The following is a 14,931-nucleotide window of genomic DNA, read 5'->3' as shown; positions in this document are numbered from 1 at the left end:
GAGCAATATATTTACTTTCGCTGTAATAGAGGTGTTTATCATTTAATTTTCTTACCGAATTTCAACTATATGATCTCAAAGTCTAATTTTTCAAAACTGTACACCGTCCCAAGTCACCTATTTCATTTGAGAGTTGAGAAATCAATGAATTTTAACTTGTGTCCCAAGCCTCCCAAATCGGTGGGTGACTTGGGACAAGTATATTTTATTTTTTTCAAAATTTATATCCGAATTCTGAAGCATGGTATATATCCTAACCAGTAGTCTGGTAAATGGATCTTGATGATGATTGGATATCAGTCAGAGCTACGACGAACATCGTAGTTCATAGGTTTTAGTACATACTAGCATCAGAGAATGCTTCAGCTTCAACGTGTGTGTTTCAACCAATAATCATGTTTAGCAACAGGAATCTCTAGTTTTAACAAAGAACAGATAAATGGATCTTGATGATGATTGGCTACCAGTCGGAGCTACGACGAACGTCGTAGTTAATAGGTTTCAGTATCTACAAACATCTAATTCTGGTGAGATTTTTTCACTGCCATAGAGCGCTTTATCGGCAATCATAATAAGTCATAGATTCGAGTCCCTCCTGGGTATTTATGTACTTTGTTGTTTGCTAGAATTCAATAGTTTGTCTGCACGCTGTTGATTTGTTCAGTTATCTCCATCACAAACACAAAACTCTCTTCTCTACGCAGATCTATTTCCGTCGAACAAAACTAGGTCTAACCCAACCCTGATACCTTTTAGCCAACACTCAGCGGAAATCAGGTATTGTTGTTTCATAACAAACCCATTTGCTATTTTATTCCTATTTCTGGAGTGTACTCGGTCCGCTCGATTAAAATGATACCCATACTTCTTCGAACTCTGTAGTCGAATTCTCTCAAGGGCACGTTCAAATTCGAACGGGCAAACCGCTAGAGAGCAATTAGTACTTTGAGCTCGGCTGCCTCAATTCTTCATGACGTCAGCGTTTCCTATTTTGTATGCATTCATTGTGTTATACCTTTTCCTCTCGCTGATCCTTTCGATATTTCACGAGATTCCTGTTCATTAGACTACTCTTTCGAATGCCTTTCCGTAACTGTCTGAAATGAACGATATTTCACGGGAATCAGTATTTTCATCTGAATAAAACTATTACTGGGAATTAGAGCAGTTTAGATATTTTTCAATGTAGTTTGTTAGAGGAATTTAATTGGTGCAAAGAAATATTTTTGAATATAGTTTTTCATGAGAGTAATGACTCAAAATATTATCAACATATAACAGATTCTTCATTATGACCCTAACATACTACAAAATTGTGGAATGTGGACTTTATTGCTGCCAATTTGAAATCTTTCCCAACGTTTCGGGGACCTTTCTCTTTTTTTTCAAGGCTGTAAAAAAACTGAGTTCAAGGTGAACAGTATAATAGCCACTATCAAAACATATCTTAAACAACTTTACAAACACATCTTTGTCCAAATGTGTGAAGTTTGATTTATATCACCAAGGTTTTTCTATAACCTTGATAACTAACTTTTTTTTGTACATAAGTGAACAAGGATACAAAATCAAATGATACAAGAATGTAATTTATTATCTCAGCCACATCAGAATTCTTGATATTGAAGGTCGAAGTAGATAGGACTTGTGAAAGAATAAGATGCGAACATTTACTAATGTTGTAAACTGGTGAATCAATACTACTTACTATAGGTCTAAAGTCTATGGCATGAACTAGGATTATAAACTTTTCTTTGGCAATTTAACTTAATTGTGGCACTATTAAGTCTAATTAACAACTTATAGTCACTCTGAGTGATACTTGAGTTGCCCCTGAAAGCTTTCAATGTTCTATTGATGAAATCTAATACATAAATAAACATACAAATATCATATCATATTTTTTGTTGTTTGTTGTTGTTTTGTTTTTAGTCAATCTAGTGGAATTTGGCTATAAATCGTACTAAGCCAACCAGCTCTACATATGTTTGAAATTATCATAATTTTTTTTTACAGAGAAAACATTTTGAGCACCATGTAATTTATTTACAACAGCTGAAAGACTTGGATGGACGAGGAGGCCCTTTTTGGAGATTCAGTTAGATATTTTAGTACATTGTTTTTTTTCTTGGAATAATTACTATTGATTTAGAGATGTTATTTATGTAAGAAATTATATTCGAGTTATGAATGTATGTATTAGGCGATTATATCCGATCAGCAGATGCTACCTTGATTTTTATAATGAATATTTTTTTCAATTAATTCATTATTTCAAAGAGAATTGTTTCAAATCGAATCAATACAGTTCAATTGATTCAAAAATTTTTCATTGTTAATTTTAGATGTGAATAAATCTTTTGTTATATTACAAAAACGCATTTCCTTTCCTCTATTGCTTGAAGTGAGGTTTTTATATTAACCGAAGCATGAAGCTTTGAATGAATAAATGAAATATAGGTAAGTCGACTGGTTCCTTTCCTTTCGTAGAGCAATTATCAAGTTTCAGTTCAATTACTGCCAATTTTCATTCTTGATGAGATATCCGTTCCCTTTGCTACTCACACAAAAATTTAGTAGACATTTTTTGAAATATTTCATGTATAAATTTCTTATATTACGTCATATTTGCATTCAATTTTTCCAATTTTTTTAACTTTCCTCAAAATTTTTGCAATGAATATTCCAGTGAGTAGCATACAACAAATAATTATGTCATTATTGTTAAGCTACTCGATCATTTGCAGTTTTCAACTTATTTCCCGAAATTCCAATAATCAAGTGGAAATGTATTTTCAATTTGCGAATCTCTTGACGAGTTAAAGAAAATAACGCTGAAAATTGTATGCACAGAAAGTTAATATTGTATGAAGCGTTGCCAGAACCGCAGAATCAATATATTGTTTTTTTTTTCTAGCCCCTTGTTAGAGAATTCAATATTCAATGTTAGCTCCGTAACAATCCCGATATTATGAAAGGAATGCTGGGACCATTTCTCTTTCTCTGTCATTGGTTTTGGTGAAATATTTGAAAAACAACTAACTCCTATCAATAAATAAGACTGACATTCCAGAGCACCCATTCTATAAAGTATTTTTCATGCCATTAAGATTTAATGCCCCATTAAAATTTGAAACTGTCATTTTTAAGGATTTAAATTTCAATGGAGCATTATTGCAGTTGCAATAACGCCAGTTGGACGTAAATATCACATATCTTGGAAACAATAAATCAAGAAAACGATTATTTCAAACGTTGTTCGTAATGTTATTCTCTGTCAAATGTATATTTTTTATCAAGGGGGAGTTTCATACCGAAATAACTCACCAGATTCCATCAAATCAATAGCTACGATTACTCCTCGGTGCTGGACCAAAAAGTCTAATAGTCACCTCTTGTGCAAAATATATTTCCAAGTAAACCGCGTCATTCTCCATCGGGCCATTTCTCTCTCGTAATGTTTCACTTCAATCTCTAATTGCGAGAAATCGGAGAAATGATTAGAGACATTCACGAGATTCTCTAACATTAAATCTTCTACGAATCGGTTCATTGGTTCGGTGCAGTGGACCGTGGAACGCGCTTCCTGGGGATCAAATTCCCTGTTCGGACAACTGAACATTTTCAACATTGTTAGGTGATTTTACCGGGGATGAGGAGCTCATTTTGTCGAAATGAATTCTTCGCCGTTCTACTTGAATAAGATTTCTGCGACAGAGAAACAGCCCGATAGACTGCATGAATGACTGAAGATAACGTCCTTGCACAGTTATCCGAATAAGAAAGAGCGTGGTTTCTGGAAACGTCTGGTTTATAATTTCTACATTTCCTTTTGAAGTAACGAGGATGTATTGATATCTAGTTAGCCTAGACCAGTTCCATGCATAAAAAAATATTGAGTTACGATAACTCATTAGAAGTGTCAGTGTGAAGTTTGAGGTCAAAAAAGTAAACCACAGTTACGCATTGAATTAAAAGAAAGAAGATGTCCACCGAAATTGTGAAAATCCAAAAATTGGAGTATCGAGCCATCATCAAATACCTTTATTCAAAAGGGTTAAGAGATGAGCAGATTTACGAAGATATGCTTAATACCCATGGTGATCAATGTCCTTCGTATGCGACCGTGAAAAATTGGACTGCAAGCTTCAAAAGAGGTAAATTTTCCATTAAAGATGATGACCGATCGGGAAGGTCAGTTTCTGTGTCTGTCCCCGAAAATATCGATGATATCGACACATGATTTTATCAAACCGTTGAATTGAGCTAAAACGGATATCTGAAGCACTGAATATTTGATACGAACACGTTCATCATATTGTTCACGTCAATTTGGACATGAGAAAAATTGCTGCAAAATGGATCCCAAAATGTTTGAATGTTAACGAAAAGCGTGCAAGGGTGGAAGCGTTCGATCTGTGCTCGATTTGAAAACGGTGTAGACTTTTAAACCGAATTTTTTCTATGGATGAGACTTGGGTACATTTCTATTATACGATCCAGAAACAAAGCAACAATCGATGGAATGGCATCACTCTGGTTCTCCAAGACCTAAGAAGTTTCGTGTCCAAAAATCTGCTGGAAAAGTTCTTGCTTCTGTATTTTGGGATTGCCATCCAAAAAATCATGATTGATTTTTTGGATAAGGGTAGAACAATAACCGGAGATTACTATTCGACATTACTGAGCACTCTAGGGAAAAAAATTAAAGGGAAAAGACTCGGAAAACTATCCAAAGGTGTTATGTTCTCACAGGACAACGCTCCTGCACAAAAATCTCATATTGCCATGCAAAAAACTCCTGATTTAGTGTTTGAAATTCTAGAACACCCCCTTATTCGCCAGATTTGGCTCCATCCGACTATCATCTTTTTCCTCAACTGAAAAAAAGTTCAAAAGGTCGTGAATTTTTTTACGAGGATGTAAAAAAAGTGTGGAGGTCTGGTTTGCAGAGCAAGAAGAAACATTTTTTTTAAAGGTCTTGAGACGTTGTTGGTTCGCTGTAATAAATGTATCCAATTAAGAGGAGAATATGTTGAGTGATAAAGTATTTTGACATTGAAATTTGTTTAGTTCTATAGTAGGCTAAGAATTTTTCAACATATCTTCGTATATCATTTCGTAGACTCCCCAAGTATCGGCCTCAATGATTCCAAACTCCAGATGCCTATAAATCGGAAACCATCAGGCGTAGTGATGCCCACGTTTTCGTCTCGTCTCGTCTCGTTTTCGTTCTTTTTCCGGATGATTTTCGAAAAAAAAGTTCTTATAATAGCTTGTACTTATTTTGGATCAATTTAATTCATTTATTCATTCGTGAAATCAAGTTTTGACGCTAAAATTCAAATTTTGTAGGAGAGAAATAGGAGACAATTACAAATAGGAATCTAACAGAATTGTGTGCTTTTATTTGTCCGTGCATCTCGCATAAAGTACTGAATAATTTTGTTGAAAGGTTTCTTGTTACGTTTGTTTGTGTAAGCTTATCATTAGAATTGGAGGTTTAAATTAATGCTCTCAACATATATACCAATTCAGAGACTATGTAGATTCATAGTGGTTATCATCATTCGAATTCAATTTCAAATAGAAGTTGCAGAATAGAGTATGTGCTAAACTGTATAGAAAAAAAATTTCCCAAATGTTTCAATATGGATTAAGAATCAGGGCCGAAGATAGATTCGCTTGAAAATATTTTTCATATCTGTTAAATTATCAAATTCCAGTCGAAAATCTTCTCTCGTACATGTAGGGGAGAAATAAACTGGATACAAGTGTGTTAATCATTTTCAATTTTAGGGCAACAAACGTCATCAAGTATTAGTAAGTATTTATGAAAAAAAATTGAATCAGCTGATAAAAGATAGCAATATTTTTTGAATAACATCTTGGCATCATAATAGAAGGAAATTGATTATATGGAGAGCCACAACTATGATATCTTGCCTTCTCCATTATACAGGGTGAGTCTTTGACTCATACAAATGTTTTAAAAGTAGAGATTTTTGATGTCAAAAGCAGCACGTTTGTCTTATAGCTTTTTTTCCGATTCTGTCCTGATAAAAAGATAAAACCATTTTAAGTTTTCATAATGAAAACCATTTGTTGATCGAAGCAGTTTCAACAATAAAATGAATGATTTTGTTGACGAAAAATATTGAGTATTCTTCTCTTGATTTTCATTTCATTTTCAATTTTAGCAACAAGTGCAACCTGCAACAACCCAAAGTATCTCTGATATTCATCTCCAATGTGTGATCGTTAATGATCGTTGTTTATTTCATTTCGACATGTGAAAGTAACCTTTTTTAAAAATCAGCGTCATTTTTTAATATTCTGTATACACATGCGTAGTTATTTAGAGAAATTTTCATGTTAGCTCATTTTGTTCTTGATTTCACCCTTTTAATAGTTGACGAATTTTATTTGACAATTCAGGTAATGTTGACCAATTTAGTTTCTCTTCCTTTCGAACGGTTTTGAATCATAATGGAATACTTATACTTATAGCAAAAAAAACTGACCTGTAGCTGTTTCGCTCTTTACTCTAGAAATTAAACAAGGGTATAACATTCTCTATAACTTCCATTCCATAATAAATTACGAGAAAATAGACGCTATGGGGTCAAAAATGATTAACCAACTCCATCTGCCCTATTTTACCATATTCATTGCTCTTCTCTGCATTTCAGCAACCAACTCCTGAATAGTTATCAATATTCATATGGAGGAGGAACTAGGATGATTGAATAATGTTTGGTCAGACCCAAAATGAACCAACACAAGTACAGAATCAACAATCACTTGCTCGTAAATGCGGACCGAATTGAATTATTCACCTGAAACCCGCAATACCAAACGACTACAAGTGTTTTATTCCGTCTCAATCAAAATATTTATTCAGATGATTTGAATTTAGGGTCGAAGTTTGGTTTGTTGTGCACTCCTCTTTCATCTTGATATGGAAGGAGTAAACAAATTCGAAATTTCCGTATTATCGAAGAAAGCTTTAGCGATTTTGGACATGGAGCATCACTTTTCTATATTGATAAGATTTTGTCAATATACAATATCTATTCAATTATTCAAACTGGCCGAAAAAGGATCCGAATCCCATAATTCAATAGCAGTCGTCTTCGAGAAAGTATTACTTTTCACATTAAGTATTTTCTATACTTGATGTTCCTACAGGGTGATTCATGAAGGATTAAGAAAAAATTGACAATATGCTATATATCTTCATAAACTTTTTAGGGTTTCCACTCCCAATCTCTGAAACAAAATCAATTAAAAATGAAATCAACGATTTGCTCCTGCGTAAATTCTTGCACTAACTTGTCAGGAGCAAATTAACTAGAAAAAATTGTTGCCTGACAATGAACTCAAAATAAATAACGTTGAAATTATAATTCTGTAACGTTTCGGAGTCTATATCAGACTAATTCATCAGACGAAAAATCTATTTTTTAGAAAATCTTCTGAGTTGTGGCTTCTGTTTGACATTAATTGTCAACACACAGAAACAGAGATTGTAAAGAAACGTTGATTCATTTAATTTTGAAATTACCGGATGACAGTTCCTTCTTTAGTAAATTGATCCAAATATGATCTATTCCTACCGAACAATTTGCCAAATTATTATCTTGATCTAATAGAATACACGTAGACTCTTTAATTTTTCGTTTAAAATGGTCTGGTTTCGTCATTAAAATTTTAGTGTTGTCCCAATCCATCATGTGGTCCCCCGTATTAGAACAAATGTGATCTGCGATTTGTGATCGATTAATTTATCTATTTTTAATATTATTTTTATGTTCGCGTTTTCTTATTTCTAGAGGTCTGGACGGTTCACCTGTATATGTTTTACCACAAATACAGGGTATGTTGTAAAGACAATTTTTTTATTTTTGTTTTTCGTTCAAAGGTTTAGTTTTTGTTAATATATGTAGATCTTAAATCATTTTGCGTTTTAAAAACAGTTCGTATGTTGAACTTCGAACCGATTCTTCTTATTTTTTCTGAAAGGCCATTAACATAAGGAATTACATTCAACAAATTTGGTTGTTCTTGACGGTTTGTTGGTTGTTCCTGATCATTATTACGATTTTGGTTAGTCATTTTTCTCTCTAAATTTAATATTGTTTTTTCAATAAAATTTTTCTAGTTAATTTGCTCCTGACAAATTAGTGCAAGAATTTACTCAGGAGCAAATCGTTGATTTCATTTTTAATTGATTTTGTTTCAGAGATTGGGAGTGAAAACCCTAAAAAGTTTATGAAGAGATGCAGAATCCTCCCAGAATAAATTTCAATCGATATATGCTATATATCTTCGGAACGACAGAATATATGAGTTTGCGTTCTTGTCAATAGATAACGCTCTTTGGCATTTTTTCAAAAGTTATAGACTTAAGTTTGAAAGTTCAAAAAAATACATAAAATAGTGCTTAAGAATTATTTTCCAATTGAAACATTCGTTATATTTTTATTGCCTCTATTGTATGCCCTGCAAATAGAGCCTAACATCATGAAGTTACAGTGTTTCTCTTACAGTGCTTTTTCAAAAAGAAAAGTTTATTCACATTACCACTCAAGACTGAAAATATGGAAAAATGTCCTGAACAAATCTTATGAAATAAAAACTAAAATAATAATTGGAAGGAGTAAGTAATCTGATGGTTGAAGGATACTATGGATGGCATTTCTGTAGATTATTCCTGATTTTGCAATAATATTAGGGATTAGCCCAGAGAAATGTTTTGCCGTTTAGGGTCGTCGTCTATGAAATTTTCTGGAGTACTGATAAAACAAGACTCACCTGTGATTGCTGACTGGAAGAGTACGAAGCAGATAAAAAAGATGACTGCGTAGAACTTCATTGTCACAAGAGTTGTTATGACAGTTGCCTGGATATAGTTTACACAATATCAACACTCTATCGACATCCTTTGATAATTCACTTAATCAATCTGGATCACCTGCAAAAAATATAAATCGTCAAAGTTTTACACCCAAACGTCCCAAACCATAAATATTATAGGATAAGCGGGTTCCATAAAACTTTGATTGCCCGATCAACGATTTGACTGTCACTCGATTTCTAAATCGAAATCATTGAAAACTTTTCATTTCTCAATATATTGAAGAGAGAATAATTGAATGGATGTATGAACGTCATAATTTGATGCGAGAATGATATTCTGAATGATCATACTTGAATTATCGATTGGACAAAAATTGACGTATATTCGTCAATCAAGCGTTGATTCCCTGATCAAACTTTATGACACCCGGGAAAAATATTTCAATTCTTTTCTTCCGACATGAATATCTCCTGTTATGTTCAAAGCATAAATCAAAATAATTTTCTTTTCTGGAAATAGTAGATTGGTGATATCAATATCAAATTTCCGATAATTAGTGCATGTGCCTATTGTAAAAATAGAGTAAACATTGAGTCAAATTTCATGAGAATCACTAGAAGTGAAAGGTTACATATCTTTTATAGAGATGTTGAACGACCGTTCCAACTCGATGTGAGATATTATAACATGACCTTACTTTAACAATATTTTTACTATGGACGTTGAGACTGCACATGCAATGAAGGAAATTCAAACACCTACTCTTTTACAGTAGATGTTGTCATTCCTTCCTAGTATTTCCACTTTGGACTGTGGTTGTTGGTTGAAATTAGTATTTTTATTATATAGGAATTAATTATACATACTTATATTATGTTGTGATTGAAGTGGTTCAATTTTTTAACTCTATATTCTACTTCTATTCTTCATTGCTGATAGGATTCTGCTATAAATTGCTAGATTCACTACTTCACTAATAGATAGGGATCACAAGATGCAAATATTCGGGATTTACTCGAGCGTATCAGATTAATATAAGGGTAGATACCTTGAACCCTGTAGAGTACCCCTACCAAAAATTAAATCTGTATATAGGGGGAATTTTCTAGGACCGCCTGTCAGAATATTAAAAAAAACCATCATTGTACATACTGGAGCGTGTCAGATTTAGATATATGTGGTTAATTACAGGTTGAAAAGTATATAGTTTCTTAATCTGACAATTAGGTCGTGACAAAAATGTGTGGGAGTTCGCCAAACTTGCAAAGAAAAGTCACGTGTACATTCTCTAGCGCAGTTCCCTTTTTTTTACTTTGAAGCAAATGATTCAAGAATAACGGAACAAATATAATCGACAGTTTCAGCAAGCCGAAACAAAAAAAATTGGCCATAAAGTTTACAAAAATCAGTTTTTTTGAATTATCTCCTCTCCTGGGCTTCAAATTGTTTTCGCATTCGTCATAAAAGTGGTAGAGCATAACATTTTCTACAAATTTTGTCCAAAGCAATTTTTTCTACGTTTGAATATTTTTGAGATATATGGCGATGAATGGTACACTACACTAAATTTCTACATTGACCTTGGCCTTTCGCATGTGTGGCTAAGCTCCTCGCTCTTATCGCCCTCTAAGTCGAAAAGGGTTAGAATTATGTAAAATTGCTTCAGACAAAAGTTTTATAGAATTATATTATCTACAACTTTTATAATGAATACAGAAACGATGAGAGGTACAGGAAGGGAGATAGTTCAAAAAAATTCCTTGTTATCATCTTCAAACTCTCAGATTAAGAAAACCCCTCCTGATTACTCTCAGATTAATAGGTTGACACGTCTGCAATACCGGTATTAACCGTCTGTATAAAAATCTGACACGCTCGAGTATGTACAAGAAACGATTTAACGATTTTTTTTTTGCATTTTCGAAGGACCGCTTTGACCGTGTGTCACAAGATATGGAATTGTTATCGAAATGATACCTTCTCCATAGGGACTGATTGATGAAAAATGACGATACGTATCTAGTACATGTTCATTTGTTTTTGTAATTGTGATTTTATTTCACAAACATTGATTAAACCTGAGAAAATTTTAAATTCAAATTCAATGTGTTGAACGCTATAGATATTGAAAAAAATATTGATAGATAGGAAATATCATCCATGACTCCAAAGGGTACGATTAATGTCTACCTCAAGGGTGCTGCAGTCATACAAAGGCGTAAGCTAAATTCCAATAATTGTCACATAACAACACCCATTTAATTCTTCATCTCCAACTGTAGGAAATGATGCAATTGCAGGGATCGCTATTTCTTTATGTCATTCCCATATTTATTCAGGCTGCGGCAATGCGTATAAGTTTCGATGTTGCCAACTTTGAGAGAAATAAATCAGTGATTTTCATATGTTTCTTAGTATCTCCAATATTTCATCGGATATGTGTCATCTTTTAAAACACTCCAGATCAAGTGAAATAAATTGAATTTCGCTGAAATAATGTGCTTAGTAAAATAAAGAATTGTTCATATTCTCGAATATCCAGCTGAGAAGTAATAACGCCGACTCCACACTTTTCAATGGCGCTTCTCGTTATACCGCCTTTCTCGTTATGTCGTTTATATTCTGTATCGTAGACGGCCCCTGTCTGTCCCACCGAAAGGTCAACATCGGATCAGCATCCGCACGAATTTAGCCTTTTTTGATCACCAAATTCTTGAGCGAGTGGATAATTATCCTTTTCTCTGATAAAATACAGGCCGTTTTACAGCAATTGAACTTTTTTGTTGTTGATAAGATTCGTCATCTAAAAATATCCACTTAGCCCTCTTTTATTTTTTATCTAAAAGTTGATGCATAGATTGAATCTACTTGAGGAAAACTAGTTGCGTCTTTCATTTAGGTAGAATTTCAATTGAATTTGTAGACTTCATATGATATAATATGCTAAAATGTAAATTCCTATTTTGTATGTAGTTTGAAAATCTTTTAAATCCCGTCAATTTTGACGAAAGGCAATATCTATCTATATTCAAGATTTATGGTGAATAAACCTTATAGAAACAGTCAATTTACACTATTAAAAAAAATATTGCCGTCTTAGTGAGGTGTCATGGGGAAAAACAGATAATAACTTTCAACTTATTTCGATTGAAAAAGTATTCCTCTTTGTTATTTTATCTTAGTTCAATAAAAAGTGGTAGCTAACTGGTGATTTTGTGCACAGTATCCAAACGAAAATTGAAAAACAAAACCGTTTCCAGTTAGCACTCTTAACCCTTATGGTCTACCGAACATAACAAAAAAAAAATTCTAAGAAAGTCCAATCTATGTCTTTTCGGAAATATTGAAAAATTTATTTTTTCTTTTGTATAATTGAACGGCGATTAATGAGTTCAGTAGATAATCATTTCGATTTCGGTTTTGGATTTGAATAAGCTTGTGAAAGTTTCTAATTAAAAAAACATGGGGAGCCCAAGAGAAAAATTCTGGATTTACTCGAGCATGTCAGAAATATAAGTGGAGATATCTTGGACCCTGTAGTATACCGCTACCAAAAATTAGATGTTTATAAATATAGGGGGAATTGTCTGGGACAGCCTGTCAAAATAGTGAAAAAAAAATTCATTTTACATAGATAATCGTGTCAGATAATAGTTATTTTACTATCAAGTGGGGAAAGTAATAGTTGCCCGCACGAAACTGCCGTTGCCCAAACGATGCGAAGCAGAGTTCGTGTAAGCAATTGAGTGCGGGCAAGACACTTTCCGCAAGAGTTAGGAACACTATTTTTTCTACAAGCGCTTGAAATATATAAATGTATCCATTTCACGAAACAGATCATATCTCATTTGATTAATTCATATATAATGACAGACGTAATTCTGCATATCATTTCTATGGGTTTCTCATCGTTGACGTTATGTGCATAGAAACATGATAGAATTTAATTTACTCTAAATATAATATTTGTGTGCGGGAAAAACCCCTGCTAATCCATTTCCGCACGCAAATGCGTGCGGGAAAAAAATAGCAGGCGTTTTTTACGCACCTTTTGGGAAAGTGACTCTTCGCAACTTGAAATGCGTGCGGGGAAAAAGGTTGAACGCGCACGCTTGTAGAAAAAATATATGTAATTAATTACATGTTGAAAAGTATATATCAACTCAATCGGACAATTTAAGCGTGACGAAAATGTGTGGTAGAGCTCCAAACTTGCAAATCAAAAACGTCGAGTGTACATTCTCGAGCGCGTTGGTTTTATTCTCATTTTGAAGCCAATGATTCAAGGACAACGGAAAAAATATAATCTAACATTCCAATCAAGCCGAAACAATAAAAAGTGGCCATAAAGGTCACAAAAATGAGTTTTTCTGAATTATCTCCTCTCCTGGGCTTCAAATTGTTTTCGCATTCATTATGAAATTTGTAGAGCATAATATCTTCTACAAATTTTGTCCGAAGCAGTTTTTTCTACGTTCGAATGTTTTTGAGATATATGGCGATGAATGTACATTAGACTGGGTTTCTACATTGACCTTGGCCTTTCTCAAGTGTGACTGAGCTTCTCGGCCTCATGGCCCTCTAACTCGAAAACGGTTTCGAGTATGTATAATTGCTTCAGACGAAAGCTGTATAGAATATTATTATCCACAACTTTTATAATGAATACAAAAACGATTAAAGGTACAGGAAGGGTGATATTAAAAAAAAATGCTTTGTTATAGTCTTTAAAGTGTCAGATTAGGAAAACCCCTCTGATTAGTTTCTGATTAATGTGTCAACACGTCTGCAACACCGAGAATGACTATCTGCATGAAAATCCGACACGATCGAGTATGTACAGGGTGGGCAAATTTCGATGTTTTAGCACAACATCGTTTAAATCAGAGGAGATAGACAAAATCTGATACCCCATTCTCGTTTTCTTTTTCTGAGAAACTAACAAGAGTAGTAGTCATTTTTGGCCACCTCCTTTTGTTTTCGAGTTATAAGCGAAAATTGGGAAAAAGGCGATGTCGAAATAAATTTATATCTCCGCTAATACTGATGATAGAGCTCTGAAATTGAAACATTATACAGGCACTTTTTTAAGTAGAATCCAGTGGCGTGCTTGCCTTTACAGTAGGATTTTTAATTACGAAGCTATTGGCCAAAGTTATGTTTTTTAAATGGGAACACTAGATTTCTGTTCAATTTTTTTAAAGCTTAATTTTTACTGATTTCAGAAATATATAACATCATATGGTTTGTATCAATATGAATAATAATAAATGGCCAAAAACCTTTTTTCTCAATATTTCCATGGTTTCTACTTTTGATGAGAATAGAAAAATGTAGCATCTTATGATTACCACAGTCTCCTTCTATAAGTTCTTTCATTTCTATGCTTCCTACTCAAGTTCTCCAAGATTCAAATTTTGTGGAAATTGGTAAAAAGCATAGAAAGAATTACATTGCCAGAAGGAGACTGCTCTTGTTATAGGAAGCTCTATTTTTCTGTGCTCGTCAAAAGTTGAAACCATGGAAATATTGAGAAAAAAGGTTTTTGACTATTTTCTTTTATTTATATTGATTCAAATCATATGATGTTATATATTTTTGAAAGCAGTAAAAATTAAGCTTTCAAAAAATTGAAGAGAAATCTAGTGTTTCCATTCAAAAAAACATATCTTTGGGCCATAGCTTCGTAATTACAAATCCTGCTGAAAAAGAAAGCACGCCACTGGATTCTACGTAAAAAAGTGCCTGTATAATGTTTCAATTTCAGAGCTCTATCATCAGTATTAGTGGAGATATAAATTCATTCCGAAATCGCCATTTTTCCAATTTTCGCTTATACCTCGAAAACAAAAGAAGGTGGCCAAAAATGACTACTACCCCTGTTAGTTTCTCAGAAAAAGAGAACGAGAATGGGGTATCAGATTTTGTCTGTCTCCACTGGTTTAAAAGTTTTAGTGCTGAAACATCGAAATTTGCCCACCCTGTACAAGTAACGATTTTTTTTGCATTTTCATTTCAATTTGCATTTTTTTTGCGAGGACAGCTGTGACCTTGCGTCAAGTCCGAAC

The 14,931-nt window shown here is 33.5% G+C and overlaps 1 protein-coding gene across 1 annotated transcript in view; it reads right to left on the bottom strand.

Annotated features, from left to right (window-relative positions):
* LOC123307714 overlaps positions 1-14,931 on the bottom strand; it is a 465,084-nt gene that overhangs the window by 418,697 nt on the left and 31,456 nt on the right. The window contains exon 2 of the mRNA XM_044890127.1: positions 8,818-8,977. Coding sequence (XP_044746062.1) covers positions 8,818-8,878 — 61 coding nt within the window. The 5' untranslated portion in view covers positions 8,879-8,977. The remainder of the gene's footprint in view (positions 1-8,817; positions 8,978-14,931) is intronic.

The sequence above is a fragment of the Coccinella septempunctata genome, chromosome 2 (assembly GCF_907165205.1).
Source record: "Coccinella septempunctata chromosome 2, icCocSept1.1, whole genome shotgun sequence".
In the NCBI taxonomy this organism is placed as follows: Eukaryota; Metazoa; Arthropoda; class Insecta; order Coleoptera; family Coccinellidae; genus Coccinella; species Coccinella septempunctata.
The sequence above is the reverse complement of the archived record's forward strand: the minus strand, read 5'-3'. Positions and strand labels throughout refer to the sequence as shown.